Source organism: Chelonia mydas, chromosome 10 (genome assembly GCF_015237465.2).
Source record: "Chelonia mydas isolate rCheMyd1 chromosome 10, rCheMyd1.pri.v2, whole genome shotgun sequence".
In the NCBI taxonomy this organism is placed as follows: Eukaryota; Metazoa; Chordata; order Testudines; family Cheloniidae; genus Chelonia; species Chelonia mydas.
The window spans coordinates 50,253,103-50,278,904 of NC_051250.2; the positions used below are offsets into that span (position 1 = coordinate 50,253,103).

At 41.6% G+C, this 25,802-nt stretch overlaps 1 protein-coding gene and 1 long non-coding RNA gene across 3 annotated transcripts in view; one reads left to right on the top strand and one right to left on the bottom strand.

Annotated features, from left to right (window-relative positions):
- Positions 1-25,802, top strand: part of CIB2 (calcium and integrin binding family member 2) — a 123,118-nt gene that overhangs the window by 63,018 nt on the left and 34,298 nt on the right. For both annotated transcript variants that reach the window (XM_007068342.3, XM_043523574.1), the window contains one exon: positions 17,052-17,163. In XM_007068342.3, coding sequence (XP_007068404.1) covers positions 17,052-17,163 — 112 coding nt within the window. The remainder of the gene's footprint in view (positions 1-17,051; positions 17,164-25,802) is intronic.
- Positions 832-17,377, bottom strand: LOC122461919. Its single transcript, XR_006284183.1, has 3 exons — positions 17,367-17,377; positions 13,195-13,199; positions 832-1,032 (listed from the first exon to the last, which is right to left on the bottom strand). It is a non-coding gene; the product is annotated as an uncharacterized LOC122461919 (long non-coding RNA).

Here is a 25,802-nt window from a genome sequence, read left to right on the forward strand (position 1 = left end):
GCTCCTTTAAAAGCATGTTAACAGACTTTCCCAGTAGCTGTACTGGCTGCGAATGCATTCCAATTCTTCAGGGCAAATCAAACATTAAACACTATTGCTTTTAAACCCTGTACTGTAGTTACAAATGTGCACTAACCAGAGTTGCCTTCTCTGGCTTCAGGGTCAGGGATCCCGCCTTGAGAGGGTATTGGCTCCAGGGTGATGAAAAGGTCCTTGCTGCCAGGGAGAACGGATTCACCGCTTGCCTGCTGAGCATTCTCCTCCTCTACCTCCTCTTCCTCATCCACAAAATCCTCCTCCCTGTTGCGTGAGACTCCCCCCTTGCAGGTGTCCACGGACAGTGGTGGGGTAGTGGTAGGGTCCCCCCTAGAATGCAGCTGATCATAGAAGTGGCATGTATGGGGCTCTGACCTGGAGCGACCATTTGCCTCCTTTGTCTTTTGGTAGGCTTGCCTGAGCTCCTTAACTTTCACGCGGCACTGCTGTGTGTCCCTGTTGTAGCCTCTCTCCACCATGCCCTGTGCGACTTTGGCATATATATTAGCATTTCTTCTTTTTGATCGGAGTTCAGCCTGCACAGATTCTTCTCCCCATACAGCAATCAGATCCAGTGTCTCCCTTTCAGTCCATGCTGGAGCTCATTTGCAATTCTGGGGGAACTGCATGGTCACCTGTGCTGCTGAGCTTGCCACGCTAACCAAACAGGAAATGAAATTCAAAATTTCCTGGGGCTTTTCCTGTGTACCTGGCTAGTGCATCGGAGTTCAAAGTGCTGTCCAGAGTGGTCACATTGGAGCACTCTGGGATAGCTCCCGGAGGCCAGTACCGTCAAATTGCATCTGCAGTATCCCAAATTCAACCCAGCAAGGTCAATTTTAGCGATACTCCCCTCACCGGGGAGGAATACAGAAGTCAATTTTAAGAGCCTTTAGGTCAATGGAACAGGATTGGTTGTGTAGACTCATTCATTTTAAAATCAACCTAACGCAGCTAAATTCGACCTAACCCTGTAGTGTAGACCAGGGCTGAGATCTTTCTTTGTCTTGTCTGATAGACAATACTGACCTATGGTAAAATTCACTACTGGAGTGAAGCAGCGTGACTTCATGGATGCCGGTGGAATAGTGCCTGCTTACACCAGGAGTGGACTTGGCTGCTGCTGTGATTTAACCTGACCACATAAGCACTTCATTGGGAACTGTGAGGGTGCATAACACCTTGCAGGATTGGACCCTAAAGTAAAACACAGAATTTCTTTGCCCGCATAGGGTAGCTAATGCACAGAGAAACCTGCCTCAGAAGTAAACAGCTAGTTCATAGGTTAAATTAATTACTAATAATACAAATGGAGTGAAAATAATGTATAAAAATGAGTGTTTTGAATGGCACACTCTCACTTGAGCACAATCCATCTCTGAAATGTTTTTTTTCATAAGCTAGAAGCCATATTTTGCACTGGAAGAAAATGGTATTGAGAGGAGCTATGCTGATTTTGTTGCATTATCTTGGGATGGTGATGGGCTGATACGAGTCACTAGTGAATGGTGAACTGGTTTATAATGAGAAGATGTGACCTAATCAGCATTTCACTTGATACTGATAGTTCTTTCCAAGACACGCCATTGTCACTGAAATCTAGTAAAGCCATTTTGCATGTAATTTTCTATAAATATGCAAAGTAATCTATAATTCAACTTCGGATGTTTTTATTTAAATGACAGGTTTCAGAGTAGCATTCTTGTTAGTCTGTATTCGCAAAAAGAAAAGGAGTACTTGTGGCACCTTAGAGACTAACAAATTTATTTGAGCATACTAACAAATTTATTTGAGCATAAGCTTTCAGTGGAATGCATCCGATGAATTGAGCTGTAGCTCATGAAAACTTATGCTCAAATAAATTTGTTAGTATGCATCCGATGAAGTGAGCTGTAGCTCACGAAAGCTTATGCTCAAATAAATTTGTTAGTCTCTAAGGTGCCACAAGTACTCCTTTTCTTTTCATTTAAATGATTCACACTATCAAATGTGTTTGAATAAATTCCTGATGTATAGGAGAATATATAATATTCCTGAATAAATATGTGCAATCTATTCTTACCTTGCCTCTACTGCTAGCTTATGATATTGTGAAAGCACTGCAGAGTTAATGAGATGTTTAATGTATTAGGGTCGAATGGCCACTAAAGCTTCTACTTATTTTTAATCAATGAGCCATTATCAGCTTTTATCTTTTGTTTTCAGCATTCCTCTGTGTGTGGAGTTCTTATCACAAAGGCAGTGTAGCCAGCTATAGTGTGTTGTCATTGCCTAACTTGGTGGTGATTTATGGGTACCAGGCCAAAGAAGAGTTTGCCTTTGGGTCTTGCCTTGGGAAAATCTGAGCCTCGCTCCGATAAAAATTTGACAGCAAATGAAAACAGTCACTGCAGTTGTGAGAGCTTGGAAATCCACTTGGCCATTTTACTGAAATAATAGGCTCTCTAAGCCCACACATGTGAGGTCAGAGGCCTGGGATGCTCCCTTCCTGAGATCTATCGCCAAAAGAGAACCCTCAATGGGTCTGCTCCCTCCTATGTGGAAGGGAGGACCCAATCACCTCCACAGCACCAACTTCTTCCTTTCTCCCCTCAGCCACCAGAACACATATTGCATCTGGGATCTCCACAGGGTCAAGACTGAACAGGTCAGAGTACAGAGTAGATGGATGCTTATCCCTCTCTGGTCCCTTGGAGATTCCCTGGAGAAGATACTATAGCCTGCAGGACTGCTGCAGCCAATGGAGCCACGTTGCAAGGGAAGTGGGAGCTGTTGGGGGCTAGAATGAGGGGGGCTTCCACGTGGTTGGCCCCAATTTCCCCCCAGATCCCAAGGGTTGGGACAGACCCTGAAACCTTTTCTAGGGGGCAAACCCCACATTGCCCCCTTCTGACAAGATATGGAGTTTTTCATGAAAGGGGAAAGGACCAGAGTAATTAATGCAATTTTAAATTATTTCCAAATACCCCTCCTCCTTTGAAGGGCATGGAGAGCTCAGAATCTAGGTAATGCAAGAGAGACCTTCATCTCCAGGTCTCTGATCCAACTCAGGCTGGTATGACCAGAGGTCATCAGATGAAAGATGAAGTGTCTTCTGCTCCTGTAAGAACACAGCAAGTGTTAGAGCTGCTAGCCTTTAGCATAGAAGACGAGTGATGTGCTGTATTAATTTGTGATTAATAATAGTTTTCAGCAAGAGATGACTCTCAGCAGATAATATTCCATGCAGTGCCATTCATTGCAACTTTTGGGAACTGATAGCTGAATCTGACTCTCAGCACTGAGAACTATACTTGTTCCAAATAGTGGCTGTTGCATGACTGACTGATGTGATTATCTGCCTCATAAAAATAGGAGGATTATGGCCCTAAAATGAAGCAAGTATTCAGTTTAGGAAATAGCCCCTCTATACTTTGGTTTTTACACTGTGTAAGATTGATTAGAAATGCATTCAGCTCCCTTGTCAAAATCAAATCTGAATCCAAGTCTGCAGAGGTGAAAAGCTAGTGCAGTAACCCAGGTAAACTGCAGCTTGTTACTAAAGCACATTCCTGAATGACTATCTAATGATGCCATGCTGCATAATCAAAGCTATTCTACTCCTTCATACACTGTACCCTGTCTGCCAGTTCTCCATTAATGTCAATTGTAGAGATTGATGATACAACACTCAGCTCCCATAAAGCAGTGTGTGATTACCAGAAATAGCCTTTTAGAGGGTAACTGGTCTGCTCAACAACACAAGTTTGCCGGGGATTTTGAAAATGGAGTTCATCTTTGCAGCTTGATAAAGCTAGGTGGAACCTAATATGTGCCCTATTTTGGCAACAGAAGCAGGCCTATGCTAGAATAAGATAGTAATATATAGAGAGGGAAATAAAAATGAATGGAAAAGACATACAGTATCCTTGATCGTGGCTGAGCAGCTGCCCTCTCTTCCTCTAAAAGATACTTTACTTAATAGTGAATTGTTATCCTGGGATGGGTTAGACACTTGCTATTTATATTAGACAAACACAGAAACAGATGTGCTATGCTAGATCTTTCTTGTATCTTTCTTCTCCTTTATTCGGAGTTCCATCATTTCCTGATGGTGTCATTTCTCATCTGCCAGGATCTGCATCTGGATCACTTCTGCATCTGGGACATGGGGGAGAAGGGGCTGAGTCTTTGCGTTTTGGTCATAGTCCATGATTTTTCTGATGATTTTTCTGAAAAAGCACAACTGCTTAAGGTCTTTTCTGTCAAGACCCTCATATGTTTGTGGTTCACCCATTGTAACTAATCTTTAATCCTTAAAACTCTCAATATAAAACTTTAAACTTTAATTAGTGTTGGGTTCTTATCTTAAAGCCCAATTGACCTGTGGCATGTGAATCCTGAAAAGACTACACTAATTGTCATGGTGCCTGGAGTGGCTCGCAGCTAAGAGTGCCAAACTCTGGTCAGACTGTCAGAAACCAGGGCAGACACTCCCAGACTGCTGGTACATTCTATCATTAGGTTTCACTCGGCCCAGGGCCGGCTCCAGGCACCAGCATTCCAAGCAGGTGCTTGGGGCGGCAGTTAGAAAGGGGCGGCAGTTCCTCCGGCTGTGGCGGCAAATCGGCGGCAGCTTCTTCCTTTTGCCATCCGCGGCGGCAGTTTTTTTCACTGCTTGGGGCGGCAAAAACCATAGAGCCAACCCTGACTTGGCCAGTAACAAAAGTGTACTTGTGGCTCACTATACAGTATTAATTTTACCATGGAGTCACAGACAGTCCCCTTATGCTCTCTAGCTGCTCTTTATCACCCCAACAAACTAGACTTTGTGATAAAAGATTATTAAAACTCAAAATCACATACACTAGGTTCTTCTAACCCCAAAGTATCAGTCAGTCACCCCAGGTCATTGGATGCTTCTGGATCTCACACCAAAGACACACTGTAGCCAATTTCTTTAGTAAACTAAAGATTTATTAGCTAGGAAAATAAATGAGTTATTACAAGGTTAAAGCAAATAAAATATGTAACAGGTGAGTTAAAGTTTATAAGTCCAAAATGATAGGAGAGATGTAGTAATCTGCCAGTCTCTTAGAGTCTTTTTGTAAATTCCTCAGGGCTTCCCAAAATGTCTTTTGGGGACCTCTGTCTGGTATCTTGGAATGCCCCCTAACAGAATTCAGATGAATTAGAGAGGCAGAATCATTCCCACTGTGCCTTTTTATAGTTGAAAACAGTCTTTAGAAAGTGTTTTCATCACCTAGTGGGCCTTGCTTTGTTGACTAAAGGAAGATAAAGTCTGTGGATCTTCCTTTGTTTTTCATATAATGACCCATGCTTAGAAGTCAACAACCTTATCATTCAAAGTTCTAAGGCTTCAGTTCCAGTTGATAGGCTATTTAGAGATAAAGTAAACACAATGTGATGGCCAGGAACAATTCTTCATTAGATTTTACAAATCAAATAACTTCACAACTAAACATTTAAATACAGGCCTTTTGACCTAATGTTAATTAAGTAGCGTTGCATACATAATGTAAAGGTAATTACAGAGTTACAGGACACAGAAAAAGGATAGGTTTCAGAGTAACAGCCGTGTTAGTCTGTATTCGCAAAAAGAAAAGGAGGACTTGTGGCACCTTAGAGACTAACCAATTTATTTGAGCATGAGCTTTCGTGAGCTACAGCTCACTTCATCGGATGCATACTGTGGAAACTGCAGAAGACATTATATACACACAGAGACCATGAAACAATACCTCCTCCCACCCCACTCTCCTGCTGGTAATAGCTTATCTAAAGTGATCATCAAGTTGGGCCATTTCCAGCACAGCAATGCCTCTCTGCCATGTACATTGGTCAAACTGGACAGTCTCTACGTAAAAGAATAAATGGAAACAAATCAGATGTCAAGAATTATAACATTCATAAACCAGACGGAGAACACTTCAATCTCTCTGGTCACGCAATCACAGACATGAAGGTCGCTATCTTACAACAAAAAAACTTCAAATCCAGACTCCAGCGAGAAACTGCTGAATTGGAATTCATTTGCAAATTGGATACTATTAATTTAGGCTTAAATAGAGACTGGGAGTGGCTAAGTCATTATGCAAGGTAGCCTATTTCCCCTTGTTTTTTCCTACCCCCCCCCCCCCCCCCCCCGACGTTCTGGTTAAACTTGGATTTATGCTGGAAATGGCCCACCTTGATTGTCATGCACATTGTGGGGAGAGTGGTCAGTTTGGATGAGCTATTGCCAGCAGGAGAGTGAGTTTGTGTGTGTGTGTGTGTTGGGGGCGGGGGTGAGAAAACCTGGATTTGTGCTGGAAATGGCCCACCTTGATTATCATGCACATTGTAGGGAGAGTGGTCACTTTGGATGAGCTATTACCAGCAGGAGAGTGAGTTTGTGTGTGTATGGGGTTAGGGGGATGAGAAAACCTGGATTTGTGCTGGAAATGGCCCACCTTGATTATCATGCACATTGTAGGGAGAGTGGTCACTTTGGATAAGCTATTACCAGCAGGAGAGTGAGTTTGTTTGTGTGGGGTTTTTTTGGAAAAAAAAAGGGGGGGGAGGTGAGAAAACCTGTATTTGTACTTGAAATGGCCCACCTTGATTTTCATGCATGTTGTAAGGAGAGTGGTCACTTTGGATAGGCTATTACCAGCAGGAGAGTGAGTTTGTGTGTGTGGTTTTTGGAGGGGGTGAGAGAACCTGGATTTGTGCAGGAAATGGCCCACCTTGATTATCATACACATTGTGAAGAGAGTGGTCACTTTGGATGGGCTATTACCAGCAGGAGAGTGAGTTTGGGGGGGGGGGGGGAGGGGTGGAGGGTGAGAAAACCTGGATTTGTGCTGGAAATGGCCCAACTTGATGATCACTTTAGATAAGCTATTACCAGCAGGAGAGTGGGGTGGGAGGAGGTATTGTTTCATGGTCTCTGTGTGTATATAATGTCTTCTGCAGTTTCCACAGTATGCATCCGATGAAGTGAGCTGTAGCTCACGAAAGCTCATGCTCAAATAAATTGGTTAGTCTCTAAGGTGCCACAAGTCCTCCTTTTCTTTTTGAGAAAAAGGATATAGCAACAACAGGTTAATTAAGTTACATTAATATACATTAAACAGAATGTAGGTAGATGAAGACAAATACATTTAACATCTATTCTAAAGAGTGAATTGCCTAGATATACAATAGTACCTTTTAACATTCTTTTGAAGTTCACCCACCAATGAACTGGTACACTTAACACTTCTTTGAGGTCTTGACCTGAGCTAGCCAGCTGCCAGCACCACATAAACCACCTCCTATTTCCCTAAATACACACCAGAATGCAACTTTAATTCCAGGTATCAGCTAAAATATGAATCAGTGGCTCTAATGGAGAGGTGCAGAGTTGACTACATAGGTGTACATAGGGTAGGTGCAGAGATAAAACTGGTGGAGTAGAGCAGGTCACATGTTCAGGAATGGCCCTTCCTACACTTTTTAGAGGTCTGCGTTCTCTCCCCCTCGTATCAGTCTCCACATTCTAGCAGGAGCTTAGATGGGTGTGTCTGTAGACACAGTCCAGTTTCAGCAGAGATTGCATCCCATAAGGATGCAGTGGGTACCTCAAGGAGCCTCCTGCAATCTCTTCCTTACCTCCCCAAGCCAAGGCAACTGCCCTGAGAAACTGAGATTACCTTATCCTATAGGGCAGGGGTTCTCAAACTTCATTGCACCCCCTTCTGACAACAAAAATTACTTCACAACCCCAGGAGGGGGATCGAAGCCTGAGCCCACCCAAGCCCCAGTGCTCTGGGTGGGGGAGCCAAAGCTTGAGCCCCACCGCTCTGAGTAGGGGGGGCCAAAGCTGAAGCTCAAGGGCTTCCACCCCGGGCAGGGGGCCTGCAACCTGAGCCCTGCCATCCAGGGCTGAAGCCCTCGGGCTTTGGCTTCAGCCCTGGCCAGGCTTCAGCCCCAAGCCACACCAAATCTAAGCCAGCCCTGGCAACCCCTTTCAAAGGGGGTTGCGACCCATGTTGAGAACTGCTGCTATAGGGAAAATGTTCCACTTAAATTGTGCATTCTCAGCCTGTGCACAATGGCATTATCCTGCCTTAACTGTTTATTCAGTTCACAGTGTTTAATCACAACTGGGACTGTTACTCTAGCTAAAATTCTACTCCCTCTTCTCCTGTACTTTGTGCAGTCATCCATTATCCTGAATGAAATGTTTTACAATAAAGCAATTGTTTGTACAGTTCAGCCATGAATATCATTGCAGCAGGCTATTCATTCATTTGGTCCCATCTCCAAAGATTCTCAGAAACCTGTCAATACGTCCTGTCTGTCAGACTCCAGAAAAGAACAGGGACAGCCTTTGTTTTTTGTCTAAAAGGTTAATTATTTACAGGAAGTAGCTGGAAATCCTATTCCACTTCAACGGATATATTCCCAGCTCTCCGTGCTCGAGGATCAATGCCGGAATAAACAGTATATGAAAAAGCATAGAAAAAAATCAATAGATACGTTTTAGTAAAAACATCATGGCAGTGAGATAAAAAGCCAGGTGATCAGACAATTACCTGGGTGAGAGAAGAGATAGAATTTAGGGCTGAATGGGAGAAGTTTGTGACTCTGAGTTTCAGTTTAGATTGTCAGACTTGCCTCTCCCTTCAACTGTGAGTGAGCTAGAACTAAAGCCTATGGGCCCAATTCTCAGCTGGTAAAACCTGAGGTACTGGTCCATTAGCTAGTAGATGGATGGGCCCAAGAAGGGAGAGATCTGCTCTGAGGTAACAAAGAAACAAAGCAAGCAATAGAGAATAAAATGATTTTTCTACCATTGGGATGGTGGCATTTAAACCCTTTCTGCCCTTTACCTCACAATTCCTCTCTTGTCTCTAACTCCCTGGTGTTTTGATGGGAGGATGGGAGGAGGGAGGACAATCAGATGGGTGAGCAGCTCAGTCAAAATGACGGTTAATTATTAAACCATTTATAGAGCACCCTGCCCGTCCCAGCTTTCACAGCTAGCATTTGCAGAAGGGCTCTGATAAGCACCTGTTGTTAGTTCAACTTTCTTTAAAAATAAACCTTTGTGGGTTTTCATAGAGAGACTTCCAGGTAAAACACATAGGTGCATTATTACCAAGTATAGGAAGGACAGATATTCAGGTACATGGTGCTGTGTTTTTCTACCTAAGAATATGCATTTTTCTTCTGATTCTAAAAAACGAACTTAGTTCTCTGATCATAAGTGTTGTCCAATTCTAAAATTCTGGTCATGCTTCCCTGCAGTAGGGCAAAGTGGAATGGGTTTTATTTACAATCTCTGATAAGCTAACCACATGGAACATACTACTTTCTATGTCTTTCTGCCTTGTTGTGTAGCTTAATCATTCTAATAGTCTGCCAAGGAACACTGCTTGTAACGTTCCCTTGGTGATGCCTCCTAACATTCGTGGACTGCTGAAATGCCACAAAGAGATGCAAATGTGCTGCAGGAATATCGTTTTCCTTTATACAGTTGCAACAGCTAAATGTTTAAGCAATGAGAAAAGCACAAACAAGGAGACAGGATGCATTGGTCAAGGAGGCACACCGCTCTTGCACAATTTTACTTCCCAAAGTGCTTTACAAGGAAGCTAATTACGTGAAATGGGTCCATGGTAAATAAGATGAGAACTACTGTTGGCCTTACACTGGAAGACACAAGTTGCTTGGTATCCTGTGGGACAACAAAAGTAGTTCTGTAATCTAATATGAAACCCAATCGCTTTTCTGAATGGGATGAGATTAACAACACCATATCTTATTTTCCATTTGAAACTCACATATCACGTTGATGAGCCACATCAGAATTTGGACCCATTTCTATATAAATGGATTGATTTGGTTTCTCTGGACAGGATAGAGGGTTCATTAGCAGGAAAGGTCCTTTTATCACTCTTGGGCTGTGTTTACTTTGTGCTTTGTATGTGTCACAAAAAGACTGAGTTCGGTCTTTATACTGAGCAAAAATAACGGCTATTCCAACTGCTGCTGTCCTCCTAACCCTTCCCACCAACCACTCATTGAGCCCTCATCCATTGCTCTTATTTTAAAAAGTCAGATACTGCACACAAACACTAGTCCACAACAGCGGGGATACATCATTGCCATCTCTCACATACCTGCCCAGTGTGCTGTTCCTAGCAGAATGTTACTTGCACGGGGGACATCAGTCATTGTGACACCAGTTAATTTGGTGAGCAGCACAAGACGCCTTTGTATCTCTATCAAAATTTCACTCAAGACTGGGTGAAATTCTATGCCCTGTGTTGTGCAGGTCAAACTATAATCCTAATGGTTCTCTCCCAGGGGAAAATCTATGAAACACAAACTGTTGCTCTGATTCCAGCAAAGCATCTTGAAAAGATCTATGGGGAAATGCTACTTTTCTATGGCTACCTAGGAGGTCACATTAGTGGCCGTGCTGAGGGAAGTTCTGGTGGATGGACAGCACAGAAGCCAGATAGGAGGGGACTAAAGAGAGAACCGGAGAAGAGGAAATCTAAGCAATATGAATAGGAACACTTCATTGTAGGTGTGCTTTGGAATGGAGTCCAGAATGATGCCCAGCTATCCCATTGACAATACATGTAGGGAGGCTTGGAGGGAAGGGAATACCATATTTTTGTAGAATGAAACACCATTCCAGTCTCTGAAGGCTAAAAAAGGTTAAAAGATTAATTAGTCCTAAAAATTAATATTGGTTTGGAGGTTTTGTTTTCAACTGCTTTTCCCAGGGCATTTAGAGAAGCCCTTGCAAATGCTGTTTAGAGAACTGTTTAAAGTGAGAAATGGCTGCTTTATATCAAAGTGCACAGTATTTATGAAATTGCATATTGGACAGAGTCAGCAAACTACCTGTGTGATACCAAGTGCTGCTGAAATGTGATGAGGTCAGTGGGATATTTAATTTCCTGTATGGCACAATTCTTGCTGTGTATCATAGTTGAAGACATTATTTTCCTAAGATGCAGGCAAAAAATGCTAGCAAGACTTGGACACTCCTTTTATGTTCAGCTCCATCTGCTCTTTGTGATACTGCCACAGCTGCCGTGAGAGGGGAACTCCAGAAAGAGCTGTCAGCAGGATATTTTCCATGAAGACCCCTTGACTCCAGAATGTGGTCCCTCACCTTGGGGTGAAACAGCTCAGTTCTTATATAAAGAATATCTGTTGGCTGTGGCGTTGAGGGCAGGCTGAGGCCTCGGGAGGGAGAGGTTTTAGTGGGGTCTTGCTGCTTAAATTACTGGCTGGTTGAATTAATTCTGTTGTGCAAGGGCTCAGTACATTGCTGTCTCTATGTGACCCATCGGTCCTCATCCTTGAAGGAAACCTTCACAGCACTTTAAAAAGACAAACTTGGGAGCTTAAATTCATTACTCTGCTAGACTCTAAAAATCATGCCCTGAACAGACACTGGATTTATGGTTTATTACAACAATCTGTAACCCATTAACCCCCTCATTTTGTCCTATGACTGCAGAGGTGTTAACAGGCTGCTCTACCTTGAATGGTCCCTTACAGTATGTGCTAACTACTTATAATCATAGAATCATAGGGTTAGAAGGGACCGCAAGGGTCATCTAGTCTAACTCTGTGCCAAGATGCAGGATTGGTTGGCAGGATATGCTAAACAATCCACCTTGCATTTTGCTGTGATGCCGGAAATACCTTTTCCAGACCTGAAGAAGAGCTGTGTGTGGCTTGAAAGCTTATCTCTCTGACCAACAGAAATTGGTCCAATAAAAGATATTACCTCACCCACCTTGTCTCTCTAATAGCCTGGGGCTGACACAGCTAGAGCTACACTGCATACATAACATCTGTGTGAACTGTTATTTTAATTGTTTGCATGCCTGCTGGTGGGAATAGATTTATCTAAACTGAGATAAACAAAATTAATAATAGAAGTATTATTATTTTTATTTCAGTAGCACCTAGGAACCCCAGTCGTGGACCAGGCCCCCCTTATGCTAGGTGCCACAAAAAGACACGATAAAAAGACAATCCTTGCCCCCAAACAGCTCATGATCTCAGTATAAGACAAGACACAAACAACAAGTGGGTACAGACAGTGGCAGTTACAGTATGCAGCACCTAACATCTTCAAAGTGTTTTACAAACAGTAACTTAGCTCTGTTCATGATTAGCAAGAGTATGAAAGTTTCTTCCTTGTGCAATAGAAAACAAACCCATACTATTTTGTTGCAAAGGTATGTTAAGGAAGCAAAAGGTTAATATAACCATCAAGGAAATACAATATAATCATCAGGGAAATGTAGGCTAAAGTTGAACCAGAAATAAATACCTGAAAGATATCCTACTGACAGCTGGAGATTAACCACTGGTTATCCTCCCTCTGAATTTTATCTCCTATCACATGGGAATGTGAGAAACAGTCTTCCTTGAGTCCCTTTCACACTTGGGGTCAAATCCTGACCCCCCACTGAAGTGCATGGGAGCTTTGCCATCGATTTCCCTTGGGCCAGGATTTCACTATAGGAATCTGACTTTTTTTTCTGGCCCCATTCTATTATTATTCACATACCTCCAAACTGCAGCACCAAAACTAGTTAACTGAAGCCGTATGACAAAAGGCATTGTAAGTGCATTTGATAAATCACAAGCTTGCTGACAGAGGACCATCCATTACATGTAACCACATTCATTATACTGTGAGTGTGCTGAAAGCAGCTTTTGCACAGTGATAAAGAAAATGTTATTTCAATAGGTGCTGATGGTTATATGAGCCAGAAGCTGATTCAAATAAGCTTAGAGAATCTTCTGGTGTGCTTCTGAATATGATGGTCAAGCCTGTGGTTCTTTGATGTTTGCACCCTTTGGATTGCTTAAACAAGCCTATAGACTGGGAGACAATAAGTATCTTCTCAGTAGCTATTATTGTTTTTAAATAACTATGCACAATAGGGCAGCTTCATGGGGATTGACCCAGCGTAGGGGCCCCTCAGTGAGTCAAACACAAGTTATTGGGCTCGATATAGGCGTTGCTGGGTAAAATTCTATGATCTGTGATATACAAGAGGTCAGATCAGATGATCTGCTCCTCCCTACTGGCCTTAAAATCTATGAGTTTATGACACAGAGCTAGTGTAGAGGCTTCTATGCTACCACCCCTTCTCCTGCTCCTGGTGCAGCAGGTATAACTGGAGGAGAAAGGAGACATGGCTGGAGCTTCCTTATACTCCCGCAAACTTTGGTGTCTGTATCAGGCCCTTGTGCCTTTTGGCAGCCAATGTAATTTAGAGCAGCTCTTAGGCTGCTCTGTGTTACACACGGCGAGCAAAGAGATACATAGACATGTCAGGCATCTTTGCAATACCCCCTCCTGAGGTGCATTTTGTGATCCTTAGCCATAGCCAAGTCTCCAAGCCAAGATGTATAATTCTGTCCTCTGGGGTTTGGTGATTATCAGCAAGCTAATCCGGCAGTGGTTTATAAATGCTTTGTATATAATGTGCCTAGATTCCCTTGATGAAATTACATCTGTGAATGTACATAGATAGGCTATATCATACTGTCATATAGTACTGAGAACATCCTATAGAAACCTTCCAATAAAGTGAACCTGTAAAGGAAAAATATGACTTTCATTCTTCTACTAAATGCATAAAAAATGACTTTAGCCAAAACGTTACACATGGAATCTTGGAAGCATAAATGAGATTTTTAAGGGAGCTAGAAGTGATTAACTGTATTTGATAGCTGTGGGGAAATTGACTTCTCTTAACATTTTGCTCTTGGAAACGTTTGTAAAACAGTCTGGCCTCTCTATGACACTAAAGAGCACATCACAGCTTGACGCAGCTGTACTGTGAACCGCACTGAATGCAGCTGAGGAGAACTGCAGAGAAACAGCTGACAAATTACAATGTTGATGCAGATCGGCCTGTATGAGACCCTTCAGATATTTCTTGCTGTATAGCTAGGTTATGTAAAATATTTAGGCACAAATAGCTGTATAAAATCATTTCAAGGGGCACTCGACTAGATGGCATATGGAATTGGTACTGTAATGCAATCTTTCACTTGTAGATCATTGATACTGATCCAAACTAGGGGCCAAATCCTGCAAAGAGAATGAGACTCGTCCTTATCTTCCCATGAGACTAGTCCTTACTCAGGTGTGCAATGCCATTAAACTTAGTGGAGCTACCTATTCATAAATTACAAGGCCAGAAGGGACCATTGTGATCATCCAGTCTGAGGCGATGAGTGAGGGTGTGCAGGATCAGACGGCAGGCCAATAGTAAAGAGCTCTCAGTAGCTGCTGAGCAACCTTGTTGTATTTTCCAGTACAGCCCAAGGTTAAGTTTCCTTTATCTCACTAGAACATATAGCAAATCAATGTCAGTGGCAAAGCTACTACGTTATCCTCCTCTAAACTTGTCCTTAAAACACATTTATGCCATGCGGCTGGCAATGATGAAGGCAGCTGGTGCACTGTGCCCACTGCTTATTACACTAATTATAACTGACTCTTTGTTCCCCTGTGTGTGTTTGTATCCACCTGTTCTCTCTCATCTTCATTAATCTGTAAGCTCTTTGGGACAGGGACTTTGTGTACAGCACCTAGTACAGTGGGGCCTGATCCCAGAGTGGGGCCCCTAGGTACTACCACAATACTAATAATAAGGTGCAGCACTGGTGCGAGACCAGGGCTCCTCTGAACTATTGCAGCTGGATACTGGGATACTGACAAGTGCTTTCTCTGGTATTTGCTGGGGTGACCACGAGCGCAGTCATGTATTCTGTGTCTTTTAAATACCTTTTTGCCCAGGTCATTGGCCCTCGAGGGGTATGTCTATGCTGCACCCGGGGCAAGCCTCCCAGCCTGGATCCACAGACTAGGGTTAGGGGGGCTCGCACTAGGATGCTAAAAATAGCTGTGTAGACATTGCTTTGGTGTTGCAGCTCAGACTGGAACACCGCTGCCTCAGGCTTGACAGCCCAAGCTCCAGCCCCCAGCTACAACATCAGCGTGAACCCTGCTAGCATAAGTTTGTGGAGCTGGGCTGGGCGTCTTGCTCCCAGAAGCAATCTAGACATATTCCAGATGACCCCGTTCTTGCATCACTGCAGATCAATTGCGTAGACATACCCTAGGTGATCCTGTTCTTGCATAGCTGCACAGCAAATACTCTAATGAATTGCCCTGGGCCACATTTGCTGTGTGGACATATTATATAAACTGGGCCTCACCCACCCACGGACTCACCAGTTTCGTACCTAGCTTATTGTATACTGACACCTGTGAATGCCCCTCCTGCTTTGCACCCTAATAGGGGTCTAATGGACATTACTTGCTGTTTGCATGTCAGGTACTGTATCATGCTCTCTTAGTAGTATGCAAGGGTTTAGAGAAAATTATGAAAGCAAGAATAATTAAATTCATAGATCTAAACAGTAAAGGGGATGTATTGCAATACGGGTTTACCAAAGGTAGATCATGCCAGACTAATCCGATTTCCCTCTTTGAGAAACTAAATGATTTTTTTGATAAGGGAAGCTCAGTAGATCTAATATATTTGGACTTCAGTAAAGCATTTGACACAGTACCTAATGTCAATTAATTCAATTAAATTAATTTAATTCAATTAGGGAAGGTGGGGTCAGTACAAACATTGTAAGGTGGATAAGGAATTGGCTAAAGAGAAGAAAACAACAGGTTGTGCTGAAAGGTGAATTATTGTATCAGAGAGAGGTTACGAGTGGAATTCCTCAAGGATCAGTCTTGGGAACAGTCTTATTCAGTATTTTTATTAATGACCTTGGCAAAAGAAGTAGGAGTGTGCTCTGAAATTTGCTGCTGATGCAAAGCTGGGAGGCATCGTCCATACAGAGGTGGATTGGAATATTATGCAGGAAGATTTGGATGAATTTGAAGACTCGTCTGACAACAATGGGCGGAAATTCATTAGTACAAAGTGCAAGGTCATCCATTTAGGGTCTAATAATAAGAATTTCTGCTACAAGCTGAGGGCTCATCAGTTGGAAGTGAGAGAGGCCATGAACAAATTCAGGCTGGAAATTAGAAGAATATTTCTAACCATCAGAGGAGTGAAGTTCTCGAACAGCCTTCTCACAGGAGTTGTGGGTCAAACGACTTAATTATTTTTGAGAAAGAGCTGGACAAATTTGAGTGCAACTGTATGACGGATTGCTTGTGATGGTGGGGTGCAGGGATCAACAGCCATGGGGCTCACTTTTGGTTTTTATCTTATGTTCCTAAAGCTCATGCTTCAGGGTTTGAGCCAGCCACTGGCAGGAATGAGGAAGAGATTCCGCTCCCTCCCCCAGTGTATTCTGGGAAGTTTTTTATCTCCTTCCTCTGTCTCATCTGGGATGGCAGTGGCTGGAGATGGGACAGTGGGCAGGGTGGGCTAGGGCTCTGCGTTGGCACCTAGCTTTCTCTCTATCAGGTGCTTGGTTGGCTAGTTCTTGCTCATATGCTCAAGGTCTAACTGATCGCCATATGTGGGATTAGGAAGGAATTTCCCCTCAGGTCAGATTGGTAGTGACCTTGGGGTTTTTTTGCCTTTCGCTGCAGCTTGTGGGAGTAGGTCGCTTGACAGGATTATCTGGGTATATCTATTTAATTAATTCCCTGCCATTGTAGGGGCCTCGAGCACTGGTGCACTTTGGTCCCTCCCATTCTCTGCCTATGGCACATGATAGTTTAGTCTCCGGTGAGACTCCGGTGGGTCTCATTTCTGTTGGTCTCCGGTGAGACTCCGGTGGGTCTCATTTCTGTTGGTCTCATTTCTATTGTTGGATTTAGTGTGCTGGGTGTTGTTGGTGTACTCTGTGATACACAAGATGTCAGACTAGTTGATCCCTTCTGGCCTTAAATGCTGTGACTCAAGTGGCAAGGCTCTTGTTTTAATAAAAGTAAATGGGGCCTAGAGCAGCAGAACAATGTGAGCCTGTTTACTGAATGGAATGGCTTCTTTTTTGCTTGTTTGCAGGTTGCATGGCCGATACCATGAAATGGCACCGAACATTGTGCCCATGGACTACACCAAGGATCCAGATGTTAAACTACCTATACAGCTTATAATTAACATGCCTGAACTAAAGGTATTGCTTCTAACTGCTTAAAAATGGCATCATGTTAAATTTGCTTCAAGGGAGTGAAGTACCATGGTTGAGTGATAAGTAATGCGAGAAACTGAGTTCCTCCCCTTCCTATTCCAGGCAAAACCAATGTCAGACATTGGAGTGATTTGTGTAACTACATGAAGTACAGACTTCCCCATCACCAAGGGAGCCAGGACCAATACTTGAAAGGTGTGGGGGGGTGTCTCATCATAACATCAGCTGTATGTATGCAGCTCCTGTTGAAATTGATGGAAGCAGTGTGCAAACAACTGATAGGGCCCCCAGGAGTTCCTGGCTCCTAGCTCTTTGCTCAGACCACTGAGTCAGGAAGTCTTTCACTGTGATCTGTGGAGAACTTGCTGGTGGTCTTCAGAGAGCTGGCTTATCACAGGTGCTGGTTCCTCTTCCTTGTTTCCTGAGGCTAAATTGCCTAAAAAAGAAGCTGAAAACACACTAACTACTCCCCATATTACTTTTCCATATAAGCAAGAGCTTGTGTTGCTACAGGGATATCACATCATCTTAGTGGGAGGAGAGGGTGTCCACAAGAAAATCAAAATGTGGTTCACATCATGCAAAAATTTGGAGTGAGAAATATGAGTCCTCACATCTATCCTTTATCCAGTACAGCAACTAAATGTACCATAGTTTAACAGGACAAGTGTGGATTGTTAGATACCATTTAACCGTTTGAAGCAAAGTATTGAATTGTACCAGTTGTGACATAATACGTTTGTTAGTTTTTCTATGTAATATAAAATAGGTTAATAGAGTTTCTATGTACTATCATGCAAAAACCACAGTCCACTCACTGCTACCATCATTGGAAGTGTCACCCAAATATTTAAGGGAATAGTGCAAAAATGTTGTAACTGGTGGTCTTCATTTCAATGGTTTAAAAAATCTCCATAATGTAGCACAGCAATCAGCACCTGAATGGAAGCAAAAGCAAATGCAGTATTTTTCTGAAAAAATAAATGTACAGTCCTGAAGTCAGCATGCATTGAAAGGCATTTAAAGCCAAACTCAAACTGAAGTTCAGCATTGTTAGTCCCCCTACCGTGTCTGGTGCACGCTCAGGGCTGGGGCAACATCATACATGTTCCCAGAAGCCCATTTGACTCAGAAAAATGTATTTATTGAAGAGGACTTGACCAGATCTAGAAATACATAATTTGTTTAATGTAAATAGAGAAATGAAGGGCTTTCAGCCCGTAAGGATTTATTATATAAAAAGATCTTTGAAGAATTTTTTGAGAACTTCTGGCATAATTATGATTTGCTGGGGCCTAAAACATGCAGCTCAGAAGTGGGATTCAGGAAGAAAATTGGAGGTTAACCAAGGGTTCTTTTGTGCTGGGATACTTTGATTTCTTTGGCAAGATCGAAACATGAGTCCTGTAGTATTTATAAATTCTCATTATGTGCTAACCCTTTAAAAGGCATAGAGAGGGTACAAGAAGATGCAGCACGCTTTCAAAAGTTGTTACCAAAAATGTAACAAAGAAACACTTTACCAAAAAGTGCAGAAAAAAACCCTCATGTGAATCAAACTTTTGAATGCCATCAGTATCATAAATACCACTGTCACCAGCATTATAACATATTAATATTCAAATTTAATATTAAATATGTTATATTGTTAATATTTTGGTAGGGTCATTTCCTTAACTAGATTCGTATGTTATTCCTATGTTATTAAATTTGATCACACCTCACTTTTTTGACATTAATGGTTATCTACCTTATATTGTATCAAAGTCACAATGTGTGATTTAACTCATTACCCTAAAATTAGGACAAATGGACTTTCTACCCTGAAGTACAGCTGTTCAGCCCCTAGCTCATGAAGGTAGGCAACTCAATTCCATCCAGATCAGAATCCAGCCCCAGAATGGTTTTTACTAATTAAGCATACCAGCTATACGGGAAGCCTGTACCCTTGGTTGCCATGATAATGCTATGTATCCAAACAAACATTCCCTGGCACCTCACAACTCATCTCTTCAGAATATGAGCGATATTTTAACAATGTGAGACAACATGTGGATAATCAAGGAATACAAAAAGATTCCTTACCATGTTCGCCATGATATATAGCATGACAGTAGGAACAGAAGACAAAATGAGGGCAATTCGAGGTTTATTACTTATTTACAAACCTATAATATCTGCAATATTCCAAGAACCATTATTCTTCTGAAACATTCTGTGAAATGATATGTTTTAAAACATAATGTTGAATTGTTAATTTTATCATTTGTCACAGTAAAGAACATTTTAATAGCTCATAATATGAATAGACTATTTTGGAGCAGTAAATATTTATTTCAGAACCCTTTTAATCAGTCACCTACGTCCTTTTACGTAAAATATCCTGTTATTAAATCTCTAAAATATTTTTCATAGATCTCAAAGCATGTGTTAAAGGTGGGAAGGGTTATTCCTATTTCACAGGCACAGAGATTAATAGCCACATTCTTAAAATATGGCCTTTAATTTTAGATGTCTCAGTTTTTTAATGGATAACTTAAGACATATTGACTAAGACTGTCTTACTTCAGTGCCTAAAGTTAGGCTCCTAAATCCATATTTCAGCGCTTAAATCAATTGCCTGATGATCAGAAGTTCCAGCACCCAGCAGAACCAACTACATCTTTGGGCTAGATCCTCAGTTGTGACAAGATACATGCAGTGCAGCTGAGAGGGGAGGGAAAACAAAGGTGGTTTCAAGTCTCCTTTTGCTGCTCCCCCGCCCTGCAGCCAACCCCTAGTGTAACTTAGAGCAACACCCAGGTTGCTTTAATTTTAATTTACAAAAGTAACCTGTCCACACAACCTTCCCCCTCTGGCTGCAAGGGTGGATGGCATAACACCTCTCTGGTGGCTCTGTTATTCCTAGGGAATTCCTGATGCTGGGGGAATAACGAGGGGGCCAGATGCACTGAGTTTCCAGTTGTTGTGTGTCTCTCAGGTGGTGCAAGGCAACTAGAGTGGGACCAAGGATTTGGCCCCTGTATATCTGTCTACACCAGATAAGTATACTTATCTGTAAAATGGGAATAATACTTACTCACTGCTCTGAACTGCTGTCAGATTATTGAATGAATAGTGCTACACACAAGTGCAAAGTATTGTTGTTTGGGATACTGTGTTATACACCAGACAGTGCCACTTGCCAGATCTACATTGACACAAAGTAAAACATGGTTTATCTGAAGAAACTAACCAGCTCACATACTTGGTAAATAGGAGGGTAAAGCAGCACGTGCTTCACATTTAACATACTTTTGCAGAATGCAAATATGTCCCCAGTTGTGTTTAGCCTTCTACCTGCTGCTGCTTTTTCAGAAACATTGCATGCAAACTGAATTACGCCCCTGTTAGAAATCCAGTCATCACTCAGGGCTGTTTGATTTAGAAACTGTTTCTTTGACTCACCCATCCCCTGCAAGGACATTTTACATAGATATGAAATGTATCTCTCTAATCTGTCATACTGGCAGGTCACCCATCATGGCAGTATCCAAGGGCTTTTGGAGTGTATATGAAGAGTCACCACACTTTCCATTTTACATAAGCACCAAAATGGAAGAAGTGGGGTAACTGAAGACCTCTGGGTATTGGTAATGGGATATGAAACCCTTTGGCTTTAGTTCAATTATATGAATCCAGAACTGGATGGCACCAACAAAAATTGTAACTGTCAAATGGTGGTTAGTGGCCCTACAAGAAGTAAGTTGTTAGGACAACTGAGAAACCTCAGTGCTGCTCCCATATGATGCCAGTCATATGAGATGGGGATGTTGGCCTTGAGAACTAATCCCCAGAGTGACCAGGAGGAGTCACTAGCTCAACTCTGACTGGTGCATCCAGTGACAGGCCCCAAATGATGAAGTCTTTAGGAAGCTACCTACTTTGAGAGAATATCCATTGATTAGGTATAGTTGCAATAGAACATACTTATTCCTAAATTACTAATGAGGCACAAAACAGAAGTTTCTTTTTAAAATGTGATCAGATTTTGAGATGCAGGAATAAGACTCCCCCTCCTAAGATTGAGGCAGGCTGCCTAGAAAAGAATAGGATGTAATAGTGTTATACTGTATTTCTTTATGGGCCAGAGTTCTCATAATTATCTTTAAATTCAGCAGAATCTATCTGGTCTTCTCAGTGAGAATATGCAAAACCTTTAAGGCTTCTTGGTTGGCTTTGAGAAGGGGTTTATAGGAGAAAGGAACTGGATGAAAATCTTGGAACTTGGTTTTGTGAAAACAGTATGACAAAACTCAGTGTCAAATTTCTGGTTATTACACAACAGTTTGTTTTTCAGTTTCATCAGAGTTTGTAGATTTCTTGAAAAGATTGCTGTCAGCTTGCAAATTTTTGTTGATTGAGAAACTGACTCTCAGACTATTTGTAAAGCGATTACCTTTATTTCAGTGGCTGGTGAATTTGCTTCCCACGAGGAATTTGGTTTGAAGGAGGGGATTTGATTTCCTATTTTTGCCAGGGCCGTCTTAAAAATTATTTGTATTTATTTGTATTGTGGCAGCATGTAGGAGCCCCAGTCTTGGACCAGGATCCCATTGTGCTAGGGGCCATACAAATAGAACAAAAATAGTCCCTGCCCAAAGAGCTTACAGTCTAACAGCTGTGGTCCCTTTGATTTATGCGCAAAGAAAAGATGCATAATCTAGCTCTGCATTTGCAACTTTTCCAAATGTAATGCCAAAGAGATTGCTGTAGTGGTCTTTCCCATCAGTAGCTTTTCAGCATCGTAGAGTTGAAGATAAAGCTAACATCGGAGTTTCTCTAAAAAGAAACAAACAAAAAATATCTATTGAATTCTAAGTAAATTTGAGAGATTTCCAGTATGCCTGGCTTTTCTCCTACAATTTTTTTTCTTTTTATATCATTTGTAGTTACTGCCAAGATTGAGCTCAGCACCACAGCCGCAGGATCTGATAAATAGATAGAATCAATAATGCACTTTTCTAAATTAGATTCAGAGGGAATTAGATGTAGAGGAAGACGGATCACTACTACACATGCTAATGATTGAGCCAAGCTGAATTTAAATGCAACTTCCATGACTCAAAGAGAGAAAGTTTGCTGACAGTCACAAACCTTAATCTGCCAGGAATCATGCATTAATTAATGATAAAGTGAGAGAAGAGCTTCTATTGCCTGAGGAGGTTTCAGTGTTGGGACAGGAAAATAAATAAACGTATTAGGCCAGATGCTCAGCTGATGTAAATCTGTGTTGTTCTATTGAAGTCATAGAGCTATGCCAATTTATCCCACTTCAGCGGCTGTTAAATTAGGTTCTAGAGTTTCTAAATTTTAACAGTTCCATTACGTAAACACAGTGCTAATATATCAGGGGGCTTTTTTTTAGTTCTAAATGGGCAGCACTACTAATAGCCTGGACCTTGAGGGTTTTTGACATTCAGCTGAAACATGCTGAGCAGATGTCTTCCTTTACGACTGCATGGCCACATCCAACATGATCATCTTGTCCTATACAAACCATGCCTGACGATAGCTTCGTGACTGAAAAGCCATTGGTAACTTCACTTTCTAGAGTTAGCTTATATTTTTGTTCCACCTGCTGTCCACAATGCCTTAGGCCCTGGTAATGCTATCAACCTGCTCCTGCAGAAACATCCACATGGGAGTCCTACAGCATTCTCGTTGAACCATTCCACTGAGGATGGTTGGACCTCCACATCCCTCTGTGTTGGCTCCAAGGTCCCCTGCACCATTCCCTGACGGGGGGGGGGGGGTTTGCAGTGCAGGATTGCTCAAGGCCATTTTTACACCTTTGATTCTTCGTCTGAGCTCTTCTCCTGGTGTTGATGTGGCTTGTGTGCTCTGTCCATGGATCATTCGCATCTTTAAACATTTTGCTCCTTTCTGAAATGTGGCAGATAGTAAAACAGAAACCCAAGAACTGCCACTGGATAAAGCAGCACAGACAATAAGGAAAAGCCCTTAGCTGGTGATGAGCTGGATTTTTGAGCAGAGTGTTAGGGTGCCAGAGAACTGGAGCAATTCTTGATCTGGAAAGACACTGTGTTGAGCTATGGATACAATAGTCCCCAATGTCTTTTGTTTGCTCCTATGGTGAAATGATTGCACATTGGGCTAAAATATGTCATTGGAGTTAGCAATAGAAAAAGTCTATTAGATCATTGCATCTATTCCCCTGCCTTAGCTAAAGAACTTATCAGATATTAACCTGATACCTAACATGATCTTAGCTAGCATCTAAGAACTCTGTGAAGAGCTCAGTCTCAAATTTTGGCATTTCTTTTTCATTATGTAGGGAAGGTAGCTTGGTTGATAATCAAACAGACAGTTGATCATCCAGATCTATAAAAGAGGAAAGTAGAAACAAAAGAGACTTTAGTCTGGCAAAGGTATGCATGCACTATATTGTTCCATGTGTCACTCAGGCGACTAGGATATTATTATCTTTATTTAGCATCATGCATGTGTATTGTGCTTTACAGGCAAAAATAAAATGACAAAGGACTGAGTTCTGCTAGTTACACACCTACCCATATTGAAATCAATTTGGAGGCACAGGTATACTTAGGGCAAAATTTGTCCCAAGTTCCCTCCCTAGAGAACCTTAAAATGTAAAGAAAATTACTAGAATTGGGTAAGACCACAGACAATATTCGGTAAATATTCATTTATGTCTCTCCGAAAACTGGTAAAACAAACTACAGAAAAGAATTATTTGCAGCAAATATGTGGTAAATTCATTTTGATAAGTGAATACAGCTGAAAAAATTGCAGTTTGCTCAATAGCAATACATGACCAGAGTTGAAATTTGTCCAATTACTTAAGAATTAATCATCAGGCTCTAGCAATTCCACTTTTCCCTTTCTAGTCAAGTGCTTTACTAGAATCCATATCCACATGAGCAAATTACTATTTTGAGGGATGTCAGTAGATAAGGGTCCTTTTTAAAGGCTACAGAGATACTTTTCTCCTGCTTCTACATCAATTATTGCACTTATTATTGTAGACACAAGTGGGGTCAAGACATTTCTTCTCTTCCATTCTATATTAAAGGCCAAGTGCTCACATAAACCATTCCTAAAATATGTGCTCTCTAGTCACAGAGTGGCAAGTCTTTGAATAGCAATGTCAAAGCTGAAACATAGGAGATTTAGTATAAAAGCAAAAAAAGGGTCAATGAGACCTAGGGCCATAGAGGCTGGGACTCTCTACATCTAAGGATGTTAAGAGTCCAGCTCTTATCAGTGCGAGATGGGGATGTAATTCCTAGATTTCTGAAAATCTTAGTCATAGTGCCCTTGTCTACAAGTATGACTCCTCTTGGCATTAGTATATGGGTCTTAAGCATTCCAGATGAATCTGCACCATCGATTTACATAACACAAAAACATTTATAATGCCATCTTTCTCTATCCCATTTCTTATGCATACTAGCATCTTATTTGATATTTTGACCACAGCTCCGCATTGAGCTAACACCTTAATTGAGCTGACTACAGTGATGTCCAGGTCCCTGAGCTGACTCTGTTAATTGAAAAGGTGTATGTTTTAACTCTGGATATTTGTTATCCATATAAATGTCCTATCCTTTTTTTAATTTTGCTAAGTTATTGGCCTCAATGACATCTACTTAAAATTTTCTTTCCAATGTGCATTGCTTTTCATATGTCAACACTGATTGCCATCATATTGCACATTGTAGACTATAAAACTCCCTTATGCATACCTAGAAAGACAGACAGGATGGACCCAGAAGTTTTAAAAATAATTATCTCCCCTGCCCTTGGTTATACAACTTTTTTTAATCAGCAGACGATGGGTCACATCTGCTAGTGAACATTTTATCTGTTTAAAGCATCCATCCATGATATGAACATCTCAAGCTAAAAGTAGAGCTGGGCCCAAACCAAAACACCCCAAATTTTGGGGAACTTCTCATTCTGACCAGTTCAGGCCAAGTCCATTTCTGTTTAAAACATCCTAACACAACCTCAATAGTCCACATAGCATATTATTGTCTTGTTGATGCAGTGAAACTCCTCCATTAAAGTCAAAGGGGATTTATGTGCAAACACTGAAGGGAGAATAGTCTCAAGATTTGTTCTGATATAAAGGCATTTCTTAATAACAACCAAGCCACTCCTGCTTGGTTATCTTGACCTGTTCACAGCCCTGAGTATTACTTTACTTATCTGTGCCTAGTAACCTCATATTTCCAACACGCAATCAGCTCATGCTCACAGTACACAGTATTCTGAATTCACTGATCGAACCACAGATAAATACAAAATGGATGGGATTAAAGCAGAACATGAATGTTTTATAAAAGGCTTTGGAGAAAAATAACAGAGGAGTAAACAACAAATTGCATGTCAGGATTCATAACTAGAACAGCAGAAAAGCTTACATATAATTAATTACACATACTGTAATAGCCAGGTGCTGCCTTGGTGCATTGTATTCCAGGACTGCGTTTCATAATATACATTGTAGCATGTCCAAAAATCAAAAGATTAATGACAAATGTAATAAGCCCATCCAAAGGGGTTCTGATGATTTCAACCCACCAGACCAATGTTCA